This window comes from Dermacentor albipictus, chromosome 4 (genome assembly GCF_038994185.2).
Source record: "Dermacentor albipictus isolate Rhodes 1998 colony chromosome 4, USDA_Dalb.pri_finalv2, whole genome shotgun sequence".
Classification (NCBI taxonomy): Eukaryota; Metazoa; Arthropoda; class Arachnida; order Ixodida; family Ixodidae; genus Dermacentor; species Dermacentor albipictus.
The window spans coordinates 171424388-171445743 of NC_091824.1; the positions used below are offsets into that span (position 1 = coordinate 171424388).

The 21356-nt window shown below is 43.2% G+C and overlaps 1 protein-coding gene across 4 annotated transcripts in view; it reads right to left on the reverse strand.

Moving 5' to 3' along the window:
- Positions 1 to 21356, reverse strand: part of LOC135902445 (chromatin target of PRMT1 protein-like) — a 76480-nt gene that overhangs the window by 43801 nt on the left and 11323 nt on the right. For all 4 annotated transcript variants that reach the window (XM_065432521.2, XM_065432523.2, XM_065432520.2 and 1 more), the window contains exons 2-3: positions 21147 to 21213; positions 200 to 368 (exon numbers count right to left, since the gene is read on the reverse strand). In XM_065432521.2, coding sequence (XP_065288593.1) covers positions 200 to 368; positions 21147 to 21199 — 222 coding nt within the window. In that variant the 5' untranslated portion in view covers positions 21200 to 21213. The remainder of the gene's footprint in view (positions 1 to 199; positions 369 to 21146; positions 21214 to 21356) is intronic.

Consider the following 21356-nt stretch of genomic DNA (forward strand, 5'->3'; position numbering starts at 1 on the left):
AAAACTTTTGTGACAATGGTATCTGGTGATTCTGTGTATGCTGACTGCCCGGGCATATGCACAGCTGATTCACTTGTAAGTCGTGTGTTTCCTAGTGTTAAGTATTTGTAGTGGTATGTATTCACATGAAGACATGCCATTTAGCAGGCCCTGCTAAGAGGAAGCCGATCATCCCTCTCTGAAGGAATGGTGCACGTACCTTCCGGAGGCGCAGGGCAGCAAGCACGCTGGGCCGGTTGGCCATCTGCTGTGCCAGGCACACATTGCGCATTGATGCTTGTGGCACTGGAGGAATCTGGGGAACTGCAGCTGCTGCTGCCGCAGCTCGCAATGCCTCCGCCTCTGCCTGCTGACGGTATGCTGTGAAGCTGCAAGGGCAACCACAGAGCTGAATCTTCTAACAAAAGAATCACAGAGACGCATTTCAGGGGCAGGAAATGAGGAAAGACTAAAGGGAGTATAACATTAAAGGGAAACACTAGAGCAGTTTAGACTGAAAGAGTATTCTTTCAAAACCTTATTTTCATTAATTTTGCAGTAAGAGATTCAGTGTTAGAAAAGAAAATAAATCTCAAAGTTCTATTTTAAAGATTTTTCACTAAAACACCAATGCTGTTGGCGTGACATCATGTATTTCAAAGTATTTCAGTTTTTTTTTCGTATTTTGGCTGTTGTGGCTCAGTATATGTCTTGAAACTTTCTTAAGTTTCACCTTTGACTATTTTAGAATACAATGTCGTCAACTTTTGCTGATAAAAATATTAACTAGGCCTGAGCAGATGCCACCAATATTAATGATGTCACAGCAAGCTAGTAAATAAATGTCAAGGTGGTGTTGCTACACATCTTGTGTTTTATGCGAAGCATATTACGAGAGCTCAACCCAGCTCCTCAGGCGCGGCGGTGTCGCCATGAAATCACGTGACACCGTGACGTCACGACAGAGGAGAAGTGGCTTTGGCTCAACTCTTGCAAGACGGGCTGGGTGGGAATCGAACCAGGGTCTCCGGAGTGTGGGACGGAGACGCTACCACTGAGCCACGAGTACGATGCTTCAAAGCGGTACAAAAGCGTCTCTAGTGAATGCGGTGTTGCCTTAGAAACGAGCTGTTTCTAAGGCGTGCGTCTCTTGCTCAGGCGCACATTTCGTTGCCGCGCCGAACGCTGCTTTGCTCGACGCTCACCGCGTCCAATGCGGGGCGCGTAGTCGCTGCCCTGTAGCCCATTGTCTTACACCCCTTGGCGGGTCGACGGGAACGCTGTCGCGTTCCACTCTTGAAGGCGAAGCAGTAATGCATGAGTTGTTTCTTCGTCTAGCCGAACCAAATATAGCCAAGCAACAGCAGTTCACCAGGCTAAACAGTGGTTCAACAACTAAAATAAAGGCTAGTATGCTTCGCATCCTGGGCTTAACCTTACCTAAGCCACAGCCATTTTTTTGCAACTTCAGTGGCTTATCAAGACCCTTCTCATGATAAGAGTGCCTTTCTTGGTATTGAAGAGGCTCAACTTATTTTTCTCTTTAGTATCCCTTTAAGGTTTTTGCTTTCTTAAGTTCTTCGATATTGCAGCCAACATGCAAAGATGAGGATTGAGATCATTTTACCACATAAAACAACAAGCTACACTGGCAATATATCATTAAATGCAACCTTGGCCCAAACATTTTCTTTAGGACATAAAACAGAGTTGCCTGGCATAATAAGAGCAGACTGTTTATAATAATAATCTTTATTAGATACATTTATATCATTTATGTAGATACTGTTAGGAATGGCCGTACGGTGTGGCAACGTGCCAGCTTTCAGCCCGCTGCACGTGTTCCAAGCCCCCCCAGACGAGGTGCCTTCTGAAAACTGCGGATGACCGGCAGCCATGTGGCGCGCGGTCAGCTCTGGAATGTGGTACGCCGCCGCGCCACCCGGGACGGAGCACAGTTCTACGAAGCCCTCGGTCGATGACACCGCGAGCTATGCTGTACCGAGAGTTCTACAAAGCCCTCTGACGTCGACTCCGGAGCCTTTGTGTGTGGGCTCGAACTTGTGTGCATTAGTGTGTGTGGGCCATACTGCGGGGCGGCGGCAAGTTTACAATGATTGGACGAACATTCCCGACCACTCGTGCTCCGTCCACGCCGAACGATGACGTCAAGCGGAGAGCTTACAAGCAGCGTTTGCCGGCTGCTAGAGCGTGCTCGTGTCGCGCTCGTCGTTGGGAGCTGAGTGCTCGTTGTTATGCTCAAAATGTAGTAGTGAGCTGTGTGCTCGAATGCTGTTTGCAGAATGTTCATCTTGCGGGCTCCATATGGGAGTCGCGCTAGACTGCCGATGTATGTCTTGTCTTAAAATATGTTAATATGTAAATAAATCCTGTTCGCCGAATTCATCTCTACGACCTTCGACTCCTTCAAATGGTGGCAGCGGCGAGGTAGTCCGACGACTCCTACATCTGCTTGACAGCCGTAGGATCGTCCGTCGAATCTAATAATACCTATCCAGCATGAACAAGCAATACTACTTGTGTGCAAGGCTAGGCAATTGGCAGGTGGTGCGGTACGAATAGACATATGCAATGTATAGATACGGTCGTTCATTCCCAGGTTTAACTGTTTTGAAATTCAGGTGGTAAAAATGGGTTGTTTTTTCAAAAAGGTCAACCAGAGAGAAATCTGGAGTTTCGTTTTTAGCTCAAAGTTAGGGATTTTTCTGGTAACTTTTACAAATAATTAACAGAAGCTATGGTCTCGTTTTGGACACAAATTGTTATCAAATAGGCGGAATTGCTCACAGGAACATAGAACTGCAAGGACAGCTGCTCACAAATGTGACAAGTTAAGCTCTGCAAAGACTCATCCAATATCAATATTACATAAGGAAACCACATTAACAAAAACAACAAATAGAGGTGGGTTTGGCAATTCCTTTATTACTTCATTCCTTGAACTTTATTAAAAACAAAGGCAAGAAAGTATGAAAAGTAGTGCACATGCGAATGCTTTGCGGGAGGTGTAATGCCTTCTTTACCTTATCTCGCAAGTATTTCTTGAAGTACATTATTACATGCATTGGGAGCATTTCTGTGTCCTTGCTAAATCTGTCAGGCCATTTATCATTGGCTGCTGCCCTCCTGTTTTATCAGTTTCCAATATATACTCTTGCAACAAAAGAAATTATGCAGATCCAACGCACTTGTTGGAATCTATGTGATGCTTTCGTAAAGTGGTTAATCAAGCGCTATATGTTTGCCCTTTTGCTCCTGCCGTCTTTGGCATAAAGAAACCTGGCGCAGGCATGTGCTCTCAGGCAACCATGTTATGCAATGTAACAAATCTTATTTTGGCTTGTATTTCTTCATTTCTTCTTATTTATTTTAAATGTACTGGCTGCTTTCTGGCTGATTGCGAGTTGTGTGTATGTGCCATGGTATGCAAATTTAAAGTATGAAGACCTCATTTACACGAAATTTTCATGAAGCCTCCAAAAGTGAAAAGAGCAGCTTTACAACCAAAATGTTCGCATGATACTCGAGTACGCTTGTGCGGCTTGGGACCCTCAAACCTCTTATCTTTCAGACAACTTGAACACATTCCAAACTGCGCTGCCAGGTTTGTTTCTGGAAATTACATATTGTAAAAGATAGGCATATATCTTTTCACTGTCAATTAATAATGTATGTCTATTATGTTTTTTATATGTTTTACATACTCTGTTAATCTTATTGTAACGCCCCCTTACCCAATGCCTCATACGAGGCCTGTAAGGACATTGTCAAATAAATAAATAAATAAATAAATAAATAAATAAATAAATAAATGCACCAAAGGAAACGCAATGAGCGTGTTGGGCGCGTTCGCACCAAGCAACATTTATATCAAGTCAAGCACGGGCTTCAATTTAAGATGAATTTCTGAAAACGGGGGTAAGAATGCTTTGCTTTAATTCAATGGAATTACTCTTCTTTTAACGTGCTGCAGTTGTATTAACATTTTCTCAACATCACAGCTACCGTTCACAATGCAGAGCAATGGTATTGCTGCATTAATTCATTTCCTAGCACATTAACATTTTTTACATGCATGCGACGTGTTGGAAATGAGGCGCAATGTGCACCACTGTCGTATTCATATAAATGCGGTTACTAAAAGAACAACAAGCTGTCATTCACTGCACTCCCGCAGGCTTTGAATATAAGCATCATCATCAGCAGCAGCAGCAGCAGCCTATTTCTGTCCACATCAGAACGAAGGCCTCTCCCTGAGATATCCAATTACCTATGTCCTGCACCAACTGACTCCAGCTTGAGGCTGCGAATTTCCTAATTTCATCACCCCACCTAGTTTTCTGCCATCCTCGACTACGCTTGCCTTCTCTTGGCACCCATTCTGTAACTCTAATGGTCCACCGGTTATCCAACCTGCATATTACATAGCCCACCGAGCTCCATTTCTTTCTCTTAAAGGGCCCCTCACCAGGTCTGGCCATTTTGAGCTGACAAGAGCCCAGCATACATTGACCGATTACGATCGTGTCTGCAAAGTATTACATCGCTACATGCCGCAGAAAAAGCTGAAATTTCAAACCGAACGCCATTTTTCCTTCTCCCTGCGGCCGCCACACTCCAAGCCGGACGGAGACGTAATTGTGCCCCTCCGCCTACGTAGTGGTGTTCGCAGTGTGATGCCGCTCGCGGTGACACGTGACTTCGAGAATTATTCAAGACATCTGTTATCTGTGCGATCTGTTGCTTGAATTGACAAATTGAAGTTTAGAGAAATAATAAAACACACAAATGGAATGTCTGTGTGTTTTTTGTTTTACTTCGCACCGAAAAAAGAGAGATGCACTTCCGCTTTATCTACTTGCTCCCATGGTCGTGCGGTAACGTGCGAAGGTACCGAAACTATGCCATTTTCTACCGTGCTCGAGTGCCTGATCATGCTCTGCGATCCGCTTGTTCTGCCTCAGTATTCGTGTAGCACTGAATTATACCGCTAGTCATGTTTCCTTGCGCTGCAGAATCGTGCGCTGCATGAACGAGACAACAGCTCGCGCGCGACAGCATCAGCGAAAATACGTAGCGCCAAAAAAACAAAAACAAAAAAAGAAGGCGAGGAGAAGAAACAATGAAGGCGGGGTCTGTGACATTTGCGTCACGTGATCCTCGAGGTCCGGTCTGGGAGAACGCAGGGAAAGAATTTCGCTTGCGAAGACTAGACGGGGCGAGTGGAGAGAGCGTCTTGCTTGGCAGTGGAGCCCACCTGCTGAAATCATGGGCTCGTGGCACTGAAATATTTCTGTCTCGGCAATTAATGAGCCGATTTGAAAAATTTTTGCGACAGAATGCTCCCTAGAGGACGCGTAACAACTTTCAGTGCATAACCAAAATTTCCTATGGGGCCTGGTGAGAGGCCCTTCTATGTAAATTAGAATATCAGCTATCCCCATTTGCTCTCTGATCCACACCTCTCTCTTCCTGTCTCTTACGTTATGCCTAGTATTTTTTGTTTCATCGCTCTTTCTGAGGTCTTCAACTTATTCTCGAGCTTTTTTGTAGACCTCCAAGTTTCTGCTCTATGTGTTAGCACCGGCAGAATGCATTGATTGCACATTTTTCTTATCTATGATAGTGGTAAGCTCCCAGTCAGGATTTGGCAATGCATGCCATATGCACTCCAACCCATTTTTATTCTGTAAACTTCCTCCTCAAAGATCAAGGTCCCCTGTGATTAATTGACCTACGTAAACATACTCCTTCATGGACTCAAGAGGCTGACTTAAGATCTTGAACTCTTGTTCCCTTGCCAGGCTATTGAAAATTACCCTTGTTCTTCAGTATGTTAATCTTCCACCCCTCTCTTACACTCTCTCTGTTAAGGTCCTCAATCATTTGTTGTAACTCGTCTGCATTGTTGTTGAATAGAACAATGGCATCTCAAAACCGAAGGTTGACAAGATATTCGCCGTCGACCCTTACTTTTATGTCTTCCCAGTGTAATAGCTTGAATACTTCTTCCAAACACGCAGTGAATAGCAGTGGAGAGATTGTGTCTCCCTGTCTGACCCTTTCTTTATAGGTATCTTCCTACTTTTCTTGTGCAGATTTAAGGTAGCTGTGCAATCTTTGTAGATATTTCCCAAGAGGTATGCCTCTTGTACTCCTTGATTACGTAATGCCTCTATGACTGCTTGTATCTCCACTGAATCAAATGCTTTTTCATAATCTTGAAAGCCATATAGAGAGGCTGATTGTACTCTGCAGATTTCTCAATTACCTTGATTTATGACATGGATGTGATCCATTGTAGAGTATCCCTTCCTGAAGCCAGCCTGTTCTCTTGGTTGACTGAAGTGTTGGTGTTATTCTATTGGAAATTATCTTGGTGAATACTTTATACAATACTGAAAGTATTACTGAGAGGATTAGTATAATGTTGGCATTCTTCCAGTTCTCTGGAACCAGGGAAGTCGTGAGGCATTTCATATAAAGGGCCACAAGTTTTTCAAGCATGATAGCTCCTCCATCTTTAAGTCGAATGTTGTTCCATCTTCTCCTGTCGCTTTTCCCCAAGTCATGTCTCGCAAGGTCTTTCTAACTTCATTGCTAGTTATAGAGGTAGCCTCTGTATCCTGTTCATTACTACTTCGAATGGTGGCAGCGTGGCTGCTCTGAGCACTGTACAGGTCAGTATAGAAGTCTTCCGCTGCTTTTACTATACATCTTTGAAATTGCTGATGATATTAACCTGCTTATCTTTCAGTGCATACATCTTGGCTTGTCCTATGCCAAGTTCTCTTCGCACTGGCTTCATGCTGCGTCAATTTCTGCTGCTTCCTCAGACTTCCTCACGTTATAAATTCAAGTATCCCATACTTTCTCCTTGTTGTTCAGTTTTGACAGTTCCGCAAACTCTATCTGATCTCTTGAGTTAGACTCTTTCATGCTTTGTCGTTTCCTTATTAGGTCCTTTGTTATTTGGGAGAGTTTACCTGCTGGTTGCCTCAGTGCCTTACCTCCCACTTCAATTGCTGCTTCTGAAGCCAGCCTAGTTATGGTTTCATTCATCACCTCTATGTCATCTGCATCTCTGTTCTAAAGCTGCATATTTGTTTGCAAACACCAGCCTGAATTGGTGTGCTTTTACCCTCACTACGTCTAGGTTGACCTGTTTCTTCTTCACTAATTTTATTCTTCTCGTCGTATTGAGGGAACTTCTAGCCCTCACTAACCTATGATCACTGCATTTTACCCTACTTAACACTTCTACATCCTGCGCTATGCTGGGATCGGCAGAGAGTATGAAATCAATTTCATTTCTTGTTTCTCCATTAGGGCTTTTCCAGGTCCACTTCCTGTTGCTATGCTTCTTGAAGAAGGTATTCGTTATTCAGAGCTTATTCCTTTCTGCAAATTCTAACAACATTTCTCCTCTAGTGTTCCTAGAATCGATGCCATAGTTGCCAATTGCTTGTTCACCAGCCTGCCTTTTCCCCATTTTCGCGTTGAAGCCGCAATGACTACAATATACTAAGTTTCCACTTTTCTCATCACTGATTCAACATCTTCATAAAACTGTTCTATTTCTTCATCATCGTGACTGAAGGTTGGAGCGTAGGCTTGTACTACCTTTATTCCATACCTCCTATTTAGCTTTCTTATGATTACTGCTCCCCTCATTAGAATCCGTTCATGTTGCCCGCTATGTCCTTAGATTAGGAATCCTACCCTGTATTGTTTCTTATCTTGAAGTCCTCTGTAGTAGGGGACGTGGCCGTTAGCATTTTATACACCTCACCAGTTCTCCTAAGCTCACTAAGGCTGGTAATATCCCACGCAATGCCTGATATTTCCTCAAACAGTTCTTCTAAGCTAGCTTCACCAGTTCCTGTGTTGAATGTTGCCAGATTCAGTTTCTAGTGGCGGCTTGTCCAGTTCCCAAGATTCTTAGCACCCTATGCTGCGTTGCATAGGTTGCATGGGTAGGTTCAAGGAGCCATGAGGGAGGTAGTGGCCGAATACTGCACCAAGGAGGCCAATTCCTGTTCTGGTGCGGGAGTGTCTTTGGTTGAAACTTAGTGGGCCTTCCTAATTGGCTGCACCTGTCCTGGTACAGCCCCACATTTTCTCCGCGTTTTTTTTCTCTTTTGCCAGTGTTAGGCGCCCCTCCAAGCCTGAAAATGTAATGAACTGGAGGAGGTTGTAGCTCAATTTTCTACCTCTAATTCACGGCACCACCTCAGTCAAATAGCTACGAATGGAACACTTCAAATGGGACACTAAAAAAAAAGAAGGGAAGGATTTTAGCTTTTGATTACCTATAGCAACCGAGCAACCAAGATAGCTCAGTTAGATAACCCTCTAGATGGTGAGGCCACCTTATGACACAGAAGACCAGCCCAGCGGATCCTACACGCCTAAAATTGCCCTTGAATTATTTGCAATAGTCGCGATAGATAGGTAGCGCAATATAGCATTATTTCTAAATGGTTCTAACATCAAGGTTCCGGAATCTCATGTACGCAGGCAACCGTGAACACGGCTAAATGCACAAGATATTTTCAACGAGCTTAAACAGCACCTAAAACGAGTAGGGGTGAAAAGAATGGCGGAACGGTTCGGCCTGCTTACCCAAAAACCATGAGTCACTTATGCACGGGGTACATCCATCATCTTACTGTCACGTCTAGCTGCCCCTGGCATCGGAGAAGTCTTTTTAGACCCAGTCGCTAACGAGGCAGCAATGTTATGCCTCTTGATTAGCTACAACAAATGCGTCCGTCACCTCAGACATGGTTTGAACCCTTCGCTCCGGGGGACAACTGTACAATCACTGATTGCACAAGAAGTCATGCGTAATGTCGAGGGCTGACCCATCTGTCGTGACTTCGGTGAACTGGAAGGACAAAGCTAACTAATTTCTAAACAGCTTTCCATATCTCCTCGAATGCCGACAAGGCCAGAGTTATATTGCCGTTGCAAAAGAATAGAGAGAAAAATAAACAATTAAGGAAAAACCGTTACAGCCATACACAAGCAGTTTTGATGCTACATGAATGACTTCCATAATAAATCTATATACCTCGTTATTCACAGGAAGGAAGGTAGCACATAGAACTACACCACAGGCTCTTAATAATCGATTATATTTTTGTATATGGTGGTTTTCGCTAGAGCATTATTATATTTTTGTACATGCTGACTTTCGCTTGAGCGTCAAACAAAAATGGGGCATACGTGATATCCACATATTAATAATGTTGTAAATAACAATATATCTTGGACACTTGGTCATAAAAGGTGGGCAGCATTCATTAGTTTTGCAACACTTGCATTTGTTATCCTTTACAAATGAGTAAACTTTGGGGAGAAACCGGGTTGCAAACCATTTTTATAGCTTTTGGCACAAAAATCAAGCATTATTGGGTTTTACTTAAAAATGAAGGACCCTGTTCAAAGATAATATGCCTGGTTTTACATTTTCATTGCTTACTAAGGTAATATCAGAGAATACATTACAAAGCTAAATTTTAATATGTACTTCTTTTTTAGCTTTCTCTAGAACAAATGAAATGTCAGATATTTCTTTTTCAGTTTTGGTGCCTTTCAAGCACCAAGAAAGAAAATGCTTCAGTACAGAATAAACCAAACACTTGCTGTGATTTTACTGTGCACTCAGCATTCTAGAAATCAACATTTACCACTAATTACAACTTATTACAATATATTCATGCAAACAGGTTGCTGTTCAGGGACTGCGACATGCTTCTTTCAAGTACAATGGTACAATTTGTCAAGAATATTGTTTATGTATTTACAAGACAGCAGATCTTGTACATAGGTGGAACGAATATGGCAATCTTGAGCATGCATGCTCAAAAATAATATGACTCCCACAATTATCTTCAAGGCATATATTGGAATACGCAGACAGCTTTGCTTCCGACTGAGCAGTGTCACTGAGTAAACAACTGGTCATAAATTATGAAGTTTACTGCACCGAAGTAACACATGGCCGATGAGAGCTGCTGTAATGTAGGTCTGCCGAGTAATTTTTACCACCTGAAGTGTATTAGCAAAATTATTTAGTACACCTAAAGGCATCCGAGTTTTCACATTCTGTGCTCATCAAAATGTGGTCACCGCAAGCTGTGAATTTGTGCACAGCAGCAAAACACTGCTGCCAGAAGTAACTGAGGCGATTGCACTTGAAAACACCCTTTCTTTGTGTGGTTCAAGCTCAATGTTACCAGAATCTCCAAATGCTCTGCTAGCAGAAAACGATACTTTTTCTTAAGTTACATTCTCAGAGATCATCAATTTTTTTAGTTTCTTACTGTAAGGGATGTTAAACATACTATTGACACTAGTGTACAACAATGCATCAGCTCATAAGCAAGGTTGTTGTAAAGTGACTAAACTCTACAGTAAACTCCCATTAAGACGACCTCAAAAGGAGCACAAAGATTGGTTTGTCTCATCGGAAGATCATCTAAACAGAATTGATCCACAAAAACTAAACATCTACTATTCCTGCTGCACTAAAATATTTGTTACAAAACAATAAACGAAACAGTATTAAGATCAAAAGGCAAATGTAAAAAGAGACATTTTTATCGTATTTGCACAATACTTATAATACTCTTACTTAGCTCTTAGTTGAGCAACTGTCGCATTCCAGCCTTCCACAAAACTGTCCTGTTACAGATGCTGACATCTTACCTCGTTTACTCAAAATGTTTTAATGACTTCATGTTGTTGAACGACAAATACGTATCCATAGTATCAGCTGCATCACATGTGAACAGTGTACTTCCTCACCATCATTATGGTGAGGTACTGTGGTGTTTCTATTATGCCAGACATGCAGGTTTCGAGGTCATTGTTGATGCTGGCATAGTTGTTTATGTCCACAGTGACATAATTTTAAGCAGGTTCTTTTTTATGGGAAACCAACCAAATGTTCACACATACAGTTCCTCACATCTGAAAATTTGGCATAATTGAGATAGTCTTAATGGCAGTCTAGTGAAGCAGCAGTTCCACAGAGCACCTTCTAGCCTTCCCTTTCTAAAAGCAGACTACAGGCTGAGTAAATGCAGAAAAGCACTGTTCTCACTTTCTGAACGAATTATTCACCAGTGACGCAATGCTTTTGACTGAAAGTGCAAACAGAATGTTAATGCTTTTAGAGGCTTTTTTAGAATGCTTCCTTGTAATACAGGGCCTTATTCTAGCCTGATGGAAGTGAGCAAATATTCCAAGTTGGCGGGTGTGCATTCTCTGATGAACCAACACCTAATTGCACATACTTTCTCGTTCTATGTTCTCGTAACAGCAGACTGCTCTTACCACCTCAGTGCTGTGTAATCTGAAGTGGCAATGGCTATGTACGAGCAGTCTGTTGAAAATTTTCTTTTCTTTTCACTTTTTTTCTTTTTCTTTATTGCGATAAAGACTTGCCCTTAAGGCATAATTCTTCGTGCGTACACACACACACACACACACACACACACACACACACACACACACACATATATATATATATATATATATATATATATATATATATATATATATATATATATATATATATATATATATATATATGCACCAAGAATTATGCCTTAAGGGCAAGTCTTTATATATATATATGTGTATATATATATATATATATATATATATATATATATATATATATGCGTGCTGTGAGGCGTGTGTTGTGTATGAATTGAAGCAGTGTTTTGTGGAATCTGTTGTCATGTATCCAGCGGTCATAGCTGGTTGTCACACTGTAGCAGAGGCCGGCTTGCAGTAGGAGACGCAAGCGTTCCGATTGTAAACCCGTACATGTCCATATTAGGTGGTATGCATCTGCCTCCACCACAGGAACGGAGCAGTATGGACACGTACCACCCAGTGGTAAATGCGACCAGTTCCACCTCGAGATAACAGCCGGTGTAAGGGCCACCCCGGCCCGAAGCCTCCTAAGCACAACTTCCTCCACCCTAGTAAGGTGAAGGGGGAGGGAGCAGACACACGGTGGGATAAGAGCGCGTGTGTCCTGCCGGAGAAAATTTTTACGGGCTCGGAGCGAGTTACGGGGTTGTGGTGGGAGGGGAATAGGTGGAGGATCAGAATTAGGAGGAATGTTGTGAGGGTTCGCTGAATGGCCTTGAATCCAGTGTACCTTGACGCAAGTAGCTGTTTTACTATTCATAGATTGTATTTTCTTTTCAGTGCCATTGAAAACGTCTCTCTGTTTGCTCACAATCGGTTCTGATTATGCAGGGAACTGATAATACCCAGACATGCATAGGCAATGAAAACAGTGAAATCTGTACATACATGAAAGTGTGCCCACTTAGTTACACAATTTTTTTACAAATTACTTTGCAGATGTAATTGAATGTAACGTCAAACTGTTTATTGACTGTGTTTTGCATGCTGATGTATCAGATCAAGTGGGTTCCACACAGATTTAGGACAACCTTCGTCATGCGGAAGTATGGTGCAAGAATAAGAACATGGTACTAAACACTAACAAGTGCATTTATGTAAGTTTCACTAAAAGGGTAAAAAAAAAAAGAAAAACAATTCACTATACCTTAGATAATCAGCTTATTAGAAAAGACCATAGAATTGTTCGGGGTTATATTTCCCGAGGATGGCACATGGGTCGCACAGGTAAACAGTGATGTTAATAGGCCGGGAAATGTACTTGGCTTCTTACAGTACAACCTTGAACATGTAACTACAGTCGGACACAACTTTAGAAAAAGAGGGGGCGTTTGCTCTTCCGAGGCGGATGCACACGACCATCCTCCAATGGGTGCGCACTCTGGACTGACGTCATGCGCCGGACGGCCGATGACCCCGCCGTCGGAGAAGATGGCCGCCCGGGCTTCGAACTGGGCCAAGTCTCATCAGCTGTGCGCATCAACGCCTCGTCACAGTGAATTCCCGAACTGTTTGTGATTCTCTATCATGTCAGAAATGTTACTGCGAGTTTACCATGCGGCATTTGTGCCACATATGTTTATTCTAAGCCGTGATCCGGCGAAAAAACATTGCAGCGAGCATCGCTGACGCTGCCCTACACTTTGCCTGAAAACAGGATCCCATGGTGACCACTGCAAACACACATCCTACCTGTTTGTTCCATGTCTTTTTTACTTCACTCCCGAATGAAGTTACGACGAGAAAAGTTTGCCAAAGTCTGGTGCCTACTGTCAGCAGCGGGTGTGTTCATGTACTGTGTCGCTGCGTTTCTCATGGGACGGGGTGAAGTGATGGAGCAAAACCATTCTCAGGAGAAATTAGATAAGTGTGCGCGCATGAAACAAACCTAAACAAACCTACGAGCGTCTCAACAGAAAATATTTGCAAAAGAAGTCTCCGACGCAAAGATTTGTCACCGTCAACTCAGCGTGAACGATCGTTGTCAGCAGTGAGATAGCCGAGTAATGGTGGTGTTCGAGCGTTGTGTAGCACCGTCGATTGATTGCTTTCCACCAGTGCTCACCGCGCGCGCAAGCTGTAGAATGCGTGCTGTGGCACAGTCACGCATAAGTTGTGTTGGCAGCGCTCGATATAGTTTCCCACAACATAGCTTCGCGCTGCTTTTCGATTCTCGTGATATAATGCAATTAAAAATTCTCAAGACAGTGTTAAGAGAACGGTTAAAAAAAGAAAACATACGAGTAGGTAGGCACAGCAGCTTGTGAACCCGCTCCTATAATACCTCTACCCACGTCTGTTTGTAAATGTGTGTATGTTTTCATGCGTTTGTCAATTTTTTTATTTCCCACATTTCTTTATATTTGAGTTCTTAATTTTTGCATTTCTGTGCCTGCTTCCATGCGTGTTTGCGCTTACTCTTATTTCTGTCCTTATATTTTATATTAGCATTTGTTTTTGCTAGTTTTCTTTCAGCAAAGTCTTCACACATTTTCATTAACCAATCTCATTCAAAGCACTAACCCCTCTACACTGCCGGGCTAGCCTCTTCCATCTCATCAAAACCTATCTCACTGGTCTACCTCGTCTTCTCAATCTGCCTACTCGCTGTGTTTTCTGTCCTTGCTTCTTGTGTTGTTGCTGCAATGTGAATAACCAACTTGCTCAAAACAAATTTTGATCTCCTATGAGAACAAAAGTTTAGAGATACATTTTCTTAAAGGTGTCATGTGGGTTGCACAGTAACTTTGCCTCTTACCTCTGTCCATGTTTATGCATCATTGCATACAGCAGCTCGCCAAAAGTGCACATGAAAGGCTGCATATTGCAAAACAACACCTTGCTATGCTGTTGTATTTTTCATGCACTCAGTCTCAGTAAACAGACGGTCTCGCTGCCCATCACATATGATGGTAAAAATTTTCAACACGAATAACACTGTGCAGGGGGTGTCATTTTCTGTCTGATGCTTTCATCGTTGCAGATACATATTTCAGTGAATGGAGCCCAGCAAAGCCGGGCACTGAGAGCTTTTGCAACTTTCACCATTTATTACTTTACAAATGTCATTGTCTGAACCTGGCCGTCGATCACTATGCCGATGGCTCGTGAATTAAACAATTGCCTCAATAAAACACATTCAACTTCACTCAGCATTTTTTAGTACAAACAATGCTAGCAGAGATATTCAGGGTGAATAGTTGTGCTTACATTGGTGTTACTTGCTGGTCAGATAAATACAACAATGGCTGTGGCATGACTGTGATTTGACGTGCAGACTGCTAATGGTGCCTTTCAACAAGCGTGCCCTCGACTACTGCTATTAATAGCTACCCGAATGAGTATTTTGGTCCTAACTAAGCTAATGATGTTTGATAATTGTTCACTTATTCGCATTACTTGCCTGAGCCAGGTAATGAAAAGAAACAATGCCACGACATGAATGTGTGTTTGCATGCAAGCTGCCAACAGTGGCTGTCATTTTCGCTTTGATTGCTGCTATTTCACCAACAGTGGCGACGGCTCAACTACGCTTTGACGTGCAGACTGCTAATGGTTCCTTTCAAGCGTGCCCTCAACTACTGCTATTAATAGTTACACGAATGAATATTTCAGGCCTCACTACGCTAATGATCTTTGATAATTGTTCTCCTATTCACATTACTTGCCTGGGCCAGGTAACCAAAATAAAGAATGCGACCACATGAATGTGTATTTGCATGCAAACTGCTAAATGTGGCAGTCAATTTCGTGTTGACTACTGCTGTTTCACCTACAATGGCTACGATATGGCTGCGCTTTGACGTGCAGAGGCTAAAGGTGCCTTTCAAGCGTGCCCCGATGACTGTTATTTCATCACAGGGCCCGTCATGCTCGTAGGTGGCTGCCCAATAGAGCATTTTGGGCCTTCTGACATTGGCATTATTCATATCAACGGGCTGGAAAAAACAGTAGGGGCAGCACAAGTGCACGCAAAGCACAATGTGCTTTGGCGTACAGGGTGCTAAGGGTAGCTGTTAATTTCACGTTGACTTCTGCTTTTTCGTGTGAAGCTGGACAATGGCTGCCCGAATGAGCATTTTGGGCCCCCACGTAGTTATTCAGGGTTAACTGTACTTGAATTCAGATTTTCCAGGATTTCAGCAAGTTTCCATGCCAATACTTATATTGAGCACGATCTATGCAGGACATTACTTTTTCAAAATTGGGCTTCCATTAAAAGGAATATGTCACCAAATGAACTGCTTATTTATTTGAGAGGTCACGGGAGAATGCTTGGTTGCCGTGCTGCTTGGCTGCTGTGCTTGACGCACAGTACACCGCTTCAGTGATGGGAGATTCATTGTTGCGTGTGCCAAGGTATGTGTGGCCGGCAGGATGTCTGGACCCCACTTCATGCACAGTCAGAGATGAGGAGAGCATTCTCGGTGAAGAATTCTTTATACAATGTTTACATGTTGTCGTTATCAGGAGAGAGACCAACAGGGCAGCTGCAAGCTTTAAATAACACCCCTTAGTCCCCAGATTCCCCAGACAGTCCCTAAGGACGAAACAAGGTCAAGAGAGAGAGGGTCCGGGCAGCCTCTGTGGTCCTAACGCCGCTCACGGTGGCCTGCACTTCCTCGAACCAAGCTGCAGTGTCGGGCCGATCTGGCGGTCGGTCAGAATGGTGCGCCGGGGAAGTTTTATGGCCCACATAGGACAAAGGGAACCGACTGCAAGGCACAGGCTCGAAACACAGCCCCCCTTTAGAAACCGTCCCAAACACAGCGGCAGTCGGACAAAGGAGAGGGGGTTGCATTGCTGACGGCACGGGTAGGGGCCGAATAGCAGTCCGTGATCCGGTGGCCGCTTCCGTCGTGAACGCCGTGCAGCCGCGAGGAAACACGAGCCGTGCACGTAGTCGTGTGGCACCATGTGGGGATGAATGCTGCCGCCACTGTCGACACACCGTAGCACTGACCTTCCGTCAGGCACATCCCAGGGTTCAAACATACCACCCTATACGCTTCGAGAACTCGTTAGTGATCTTCTCGACCGTCGCTATCTTGCTGCGGCAAAAGAAATCGTGCAACCTCAGCGCGCACGTGTCATACTTCGTGCTGCGTCTTCTTTTCTCTGCATTTCGTGGACGCTTTCTCGAGGGCGTCGACAGTTTGCCACCCGAAATATGCGAAGTTTTGACCTGCCTCCTCACCTTGCACATTGTACTTTCGCTGACACCGAGCATCTTGAGTTTGTAATGGTTGCAATAAATGCATTGTTTTATATAAGTACTTGTTCAATTGCAAATGATACATTTGAAGCTCAAAACAGGAGTAGTAAATGTGCCGTGTACGTGTAAAAAAAGCGCAAAAGCCATGCAGAGCTGCTCTTTCTACTTTTGTCACTTGCAATGAAGCTAAAGAGCAGACGACGGGCAGCGTTGTGGAAGGCATGGGGTTATTTTTCCGTGCGATCCGGCATGTGCTGTAGCACACGAGAGCTCTACTAAACCAGTCATCAAAATACAAAAGTCTTTATTTATACCTAAAATTGTGCGTTTCAGAAGGATGATTTTTTTGAGCGGGATTATTGTAGTCGCGGAGGCAATTGGACGTCGCGCTTCGGTCATCTGGGCGGGGCCTCCCCTTTTTTCTAAAGTTGTATCCGACTATAGAGGATAAAAGGGTCTTTGAACCACTTGATATTGAAGCCGAAAAATGTACTTGAATTTAAAATAGACTATTTCTGAAATACTTTGCCACAAAAAGTACTTCAATACATTTATTAGAAGTGAAGTTATTGGCAATCAAAGGTTACCTTCACGGTGCTCCCACTCCTTCTTCAATGCCTTGCACTGTGAAGGCTATGGCAAAGCAGGACATGCCCACAACGCTTTGCATACTGAATGTCACCATGGCACGCAGTTCAAATTTCATTTCGGGAGTTCACCCAGAAGCTACTATCACTAAATGCGGCTGTCCTCAGCGAGCCACAGTGCGCTTAGCGACGGGACTCACCACGGCTTTCAGCAATGTCTGCATAATCTGTGCTACATAGCAGACCACAGCTACATGCAACTGCAGTGCGTAAGTGCAGTTTGCTTTGAGCTCACGCTCATATGCACCAGTCTGGCCGTGCTACGTAGTGCGGACTGGCTTTGTCCTGCACCAGCTTGACTGACGGATAGTAGTCACAGCCAATTTGCACATTTTGAAGTGCTATCAATAGCTCAATATGAAGCGAAGTCTGCTAAGGCCTCTAACCATAAGCGGCCAGAGTGAGCGTGCGCTGGTGACCGTGCATGTGGTCTGACCTTAAGTTTGACCCTTTAAGGGTCAATGGCGTAAATATACGGCGCCGCGAACAAGTCCAAAAATGGTCTATGCCATATATTTATGGCGCCATCTGTACATTTAAAAACCCGCCAATTTCCTAATTTTTTCTTTTCTGTCATATGCTGCCACTATGTGGGAATACAGGGAATTTTTTTCGCGCGCCTCCCTCTCTCGTTTTTTGTTGCATGGTTTGTTTTAGAGCTAGTTTGCTCCCGCGCGTCTATATACTACCGCTCGCGCACTGGGGGGCGGCGGCGGTTTGGGTTTTGTTTCACGGGTGGTTTTGGCTTCTTGCACTTGCAAAACTGATGGCTACCTTGTAACTAATCGCTCAAAGGGTGACCGGCTGTCTCTTGCTCGTTCAGTGCTCACAAGGGTACACATAGGAAGGATGCCGCTGTGCATGCGTTTCCGTTGCTTTTTTTTTTTTTTGGACACTCTCAAAAACTGATTGCCTCTGGTTGGCGATAACATGAAGATTAGCGGAAGTTTGTCGCATGTTTTGCTTTTTTTGATGGGCACACAACCACACAGTTTTCTTGAGTGAGGCCATCTACACAGTTCTATTATGCTATGGATGTACATATAAGTGTAAGAGCAGGAACAGGTGAGAGTTGCGAAATATTCTAGTGGGCGCATCTTCAAAGCCTTGAACTATGTGTATAACAATGCATCAAATTTTTAATTCTTGCAAGTTTATTTCCTTTCTACTGTTGTTATTCATGAATGAAGAGTACATATATACAAACTCAAAATATATATTTTTTTTCACTTTACTATCACCCTAGAAAAATTACGGTAAATTTTTTTCAAAATAAGCCCTGAAGAAGAATTGGAATCTGCAATAAAAAAATAGACCCTGGGCGGTCGCATATGGCGGAAAAAAATCAACCCTCAAAGGATTAACATGATTCAAGACTAGTTGCATGTTCAAAACTAGTCGAAGTTAGCAGAACCCAATGGCTACGACACCGATAAGCAGGGTGGCCAAAGTTTACTTCCTACGTGGGCAGCTGTGGCCAAGCAGGCAATAGTCAGCTTCTTCCGGAAGTACACAATTCTTGTCCAAATTCAAAAGCACATATTTGCTTACTTCTGCCTGTTTATTAAACTACGTTAATAAATATACACAGTAATAGTAAGAAGAACACTAATCCAAACACCCCTCTTGACTGTCGGCAACTATTTGCCAATAGCAGCTACATATGGGCATATGGAAGGACAATTTGTCACTACACTCAAGCACTTCCGGCACACAGTAAGTGCTGTCTACTTGTATTACAGTGGGTTCTGTGCTGATATGAGCACCATGATTCGCCCTTTGGTTGTGGGCTGCGAACAAAGTGATCAGGGACATGTCAAGCTGCGACACTGTGCCCCCTGCAAGGTAAACATGGAAGCAGAGTGGCTGCAGTGCTGGTTGTTAGTAACCAATCGGCACCAGCATCTACATGTTCCCGGCCGTCACTTCAAACCGAAGGATTACTACCACAATAGTGTTTCACAAGTCCGGTATTTGGGTAAATGCAAGCGGACTGGGCCTGGGCGTTTTACAAAATGAGCGGAGGCGCAAACGTGGAAGGCCTGCACGGTGCAGCCACCTGAAAGCACAGAGCTCAACCAAGAACAGAACTAATATAGCAGTGATGAAGTGTATTCTACTTTGCTGCTGGTGTAAATTTTTGGCAGGACCGTAATCGTGAACTCATTGTTTTTCTAAATGTTCAAAAAGTTTTACACTTGGTTTCAGTAATATAAGCTCTTTGTTTGGCTGGATAAGCTCTGCGGCACCAGGTGGCTGGACCCTTAAAGCTCCTTCATCACAACAATAGTAGTACGGAGGGGCTTTAGTTCACACCTCCATCCATCCGTCAAAATGCCCATCTCGCCTGTTTCACCGTGTTTGGAATACCAAATATGCTCGGCACTGCAACAGAATGCTCACAACGCAAGCTGCTTCGATAGCTCTCACTTGGGATCGACTGCCAGGCAGCAGGCAGAGAGGTAGCAGAGGCTTCACGCGCTCGCTCCAAGACAACCGGAAGTAGATGGCACAATGTCCCATCATGACACAGAGCCAGTGAAGGCTGAGTTTAGCCCCGATCACTCAGCAAACGCGTTCAAGAGAAGAAGCATGGCTATGGAGGAGGGTAACTTGTAATGATCCATAGCTCTCTTAATATGAGGTGCTTCGCACAAATTGTGATGCGATTGTTTTAGTGTAGCTGTAACCTACACCCCTACAAAATTTGTCTGAACCATTTCAGGGACCCTTTAAATGATGCTCACTGAGTGAAAGAAGGCAAAACCTTAAGTTTAAACTGTTTTATTCAATTTACAACAAGGAAACTGGAATCAATACTTCCAATTATCTCCAGCTGGCACACTACCTGTCTTCACACATGGACCCCGAATTTAAGGTCTGGCCTCTTGCCAGACAGATCTCTATAAATATTTATTTTTCCCGAGGACCACAGATCACTGGAATAAGTTGCCTGCAGACATGGCTGGCAGCAAAACAGTTGATTTGTGCTGTGATGCTTTGTGCTCCCCTAGCAATAATGCAAACAATGATGCTGCAGCTAATGCTAAATAAAAAAATTATTATTTATCATTTGGATAAAGAAAAAGGTTATTAGATGCATATAAAATTTTGAATCAAAAGTGTTCCTGTATTTTTGCTTCATTGAAACTTCAGTCAGTTGAATATATTTCATGATGCTTTATGGTCTCTGAAAAAAATTTGCTGTGAAACATTTTTCTTTTCCATTCTTGTACTTCCCATAACTTATTCAGGAATATATGCTTGCACAGCCAAGAAGACGTACTTCATTTATCATGGGTAGTATACTGCAATTATGTGTATGTACAAGGCCTGATAATTGTCTCCTCCTGTTAATAAAATGTGCCTTATCAGACGCGATGTCTTCGTTAAGCGTGACAATGCAGTAACACCAAGAGTGAACAAAAGGACATTCAATTATTTTTAGCATAACCTTTTTCAACAATGAGTAGCTTATCTTCAAAAATGCTCATTCATCAATGATAAACTACCATTTATTTGCTAAATGGCATTGTCTGTACATCACACAAACTTTACTTTTTCTTTGCTACTGCAGGGTACATGATCACAAAGTTCCAAGGAATACTTTTTCAGTGTACAATGCCACACTTCGTATTATATGAGAAATATATTAGCTTATAATGTCAATAGTTCCCCTTTTACGATGATTCAGGCATTTGGCCACATTCAAAAGGTGTTGTATGGCATCAGAGCCAGTAGCACTATCTGTTTTGTGTACATTCCACCAACTAACCACTGTAAACGGTCCATATCGCACTACATGGTGAAAGACACCTGTAAGGACTCACCGCTCATTGAGGCTGAGTTTAGTTGTATTCTTGAGGATCACCTTGCTGGCCATTGCGTATTGTCCAGCTGCAAAAAAAAATAGTTTGGCCAACAAACTCTCTTTTTCCCGTATGACAGTTAGCTTTAATTGTCCTTATATATATTTTTTGACAGCACTTCAATACAGCGCATTCGAGACGATGTTCTAGGAGAACAAGATATGGCCCAGC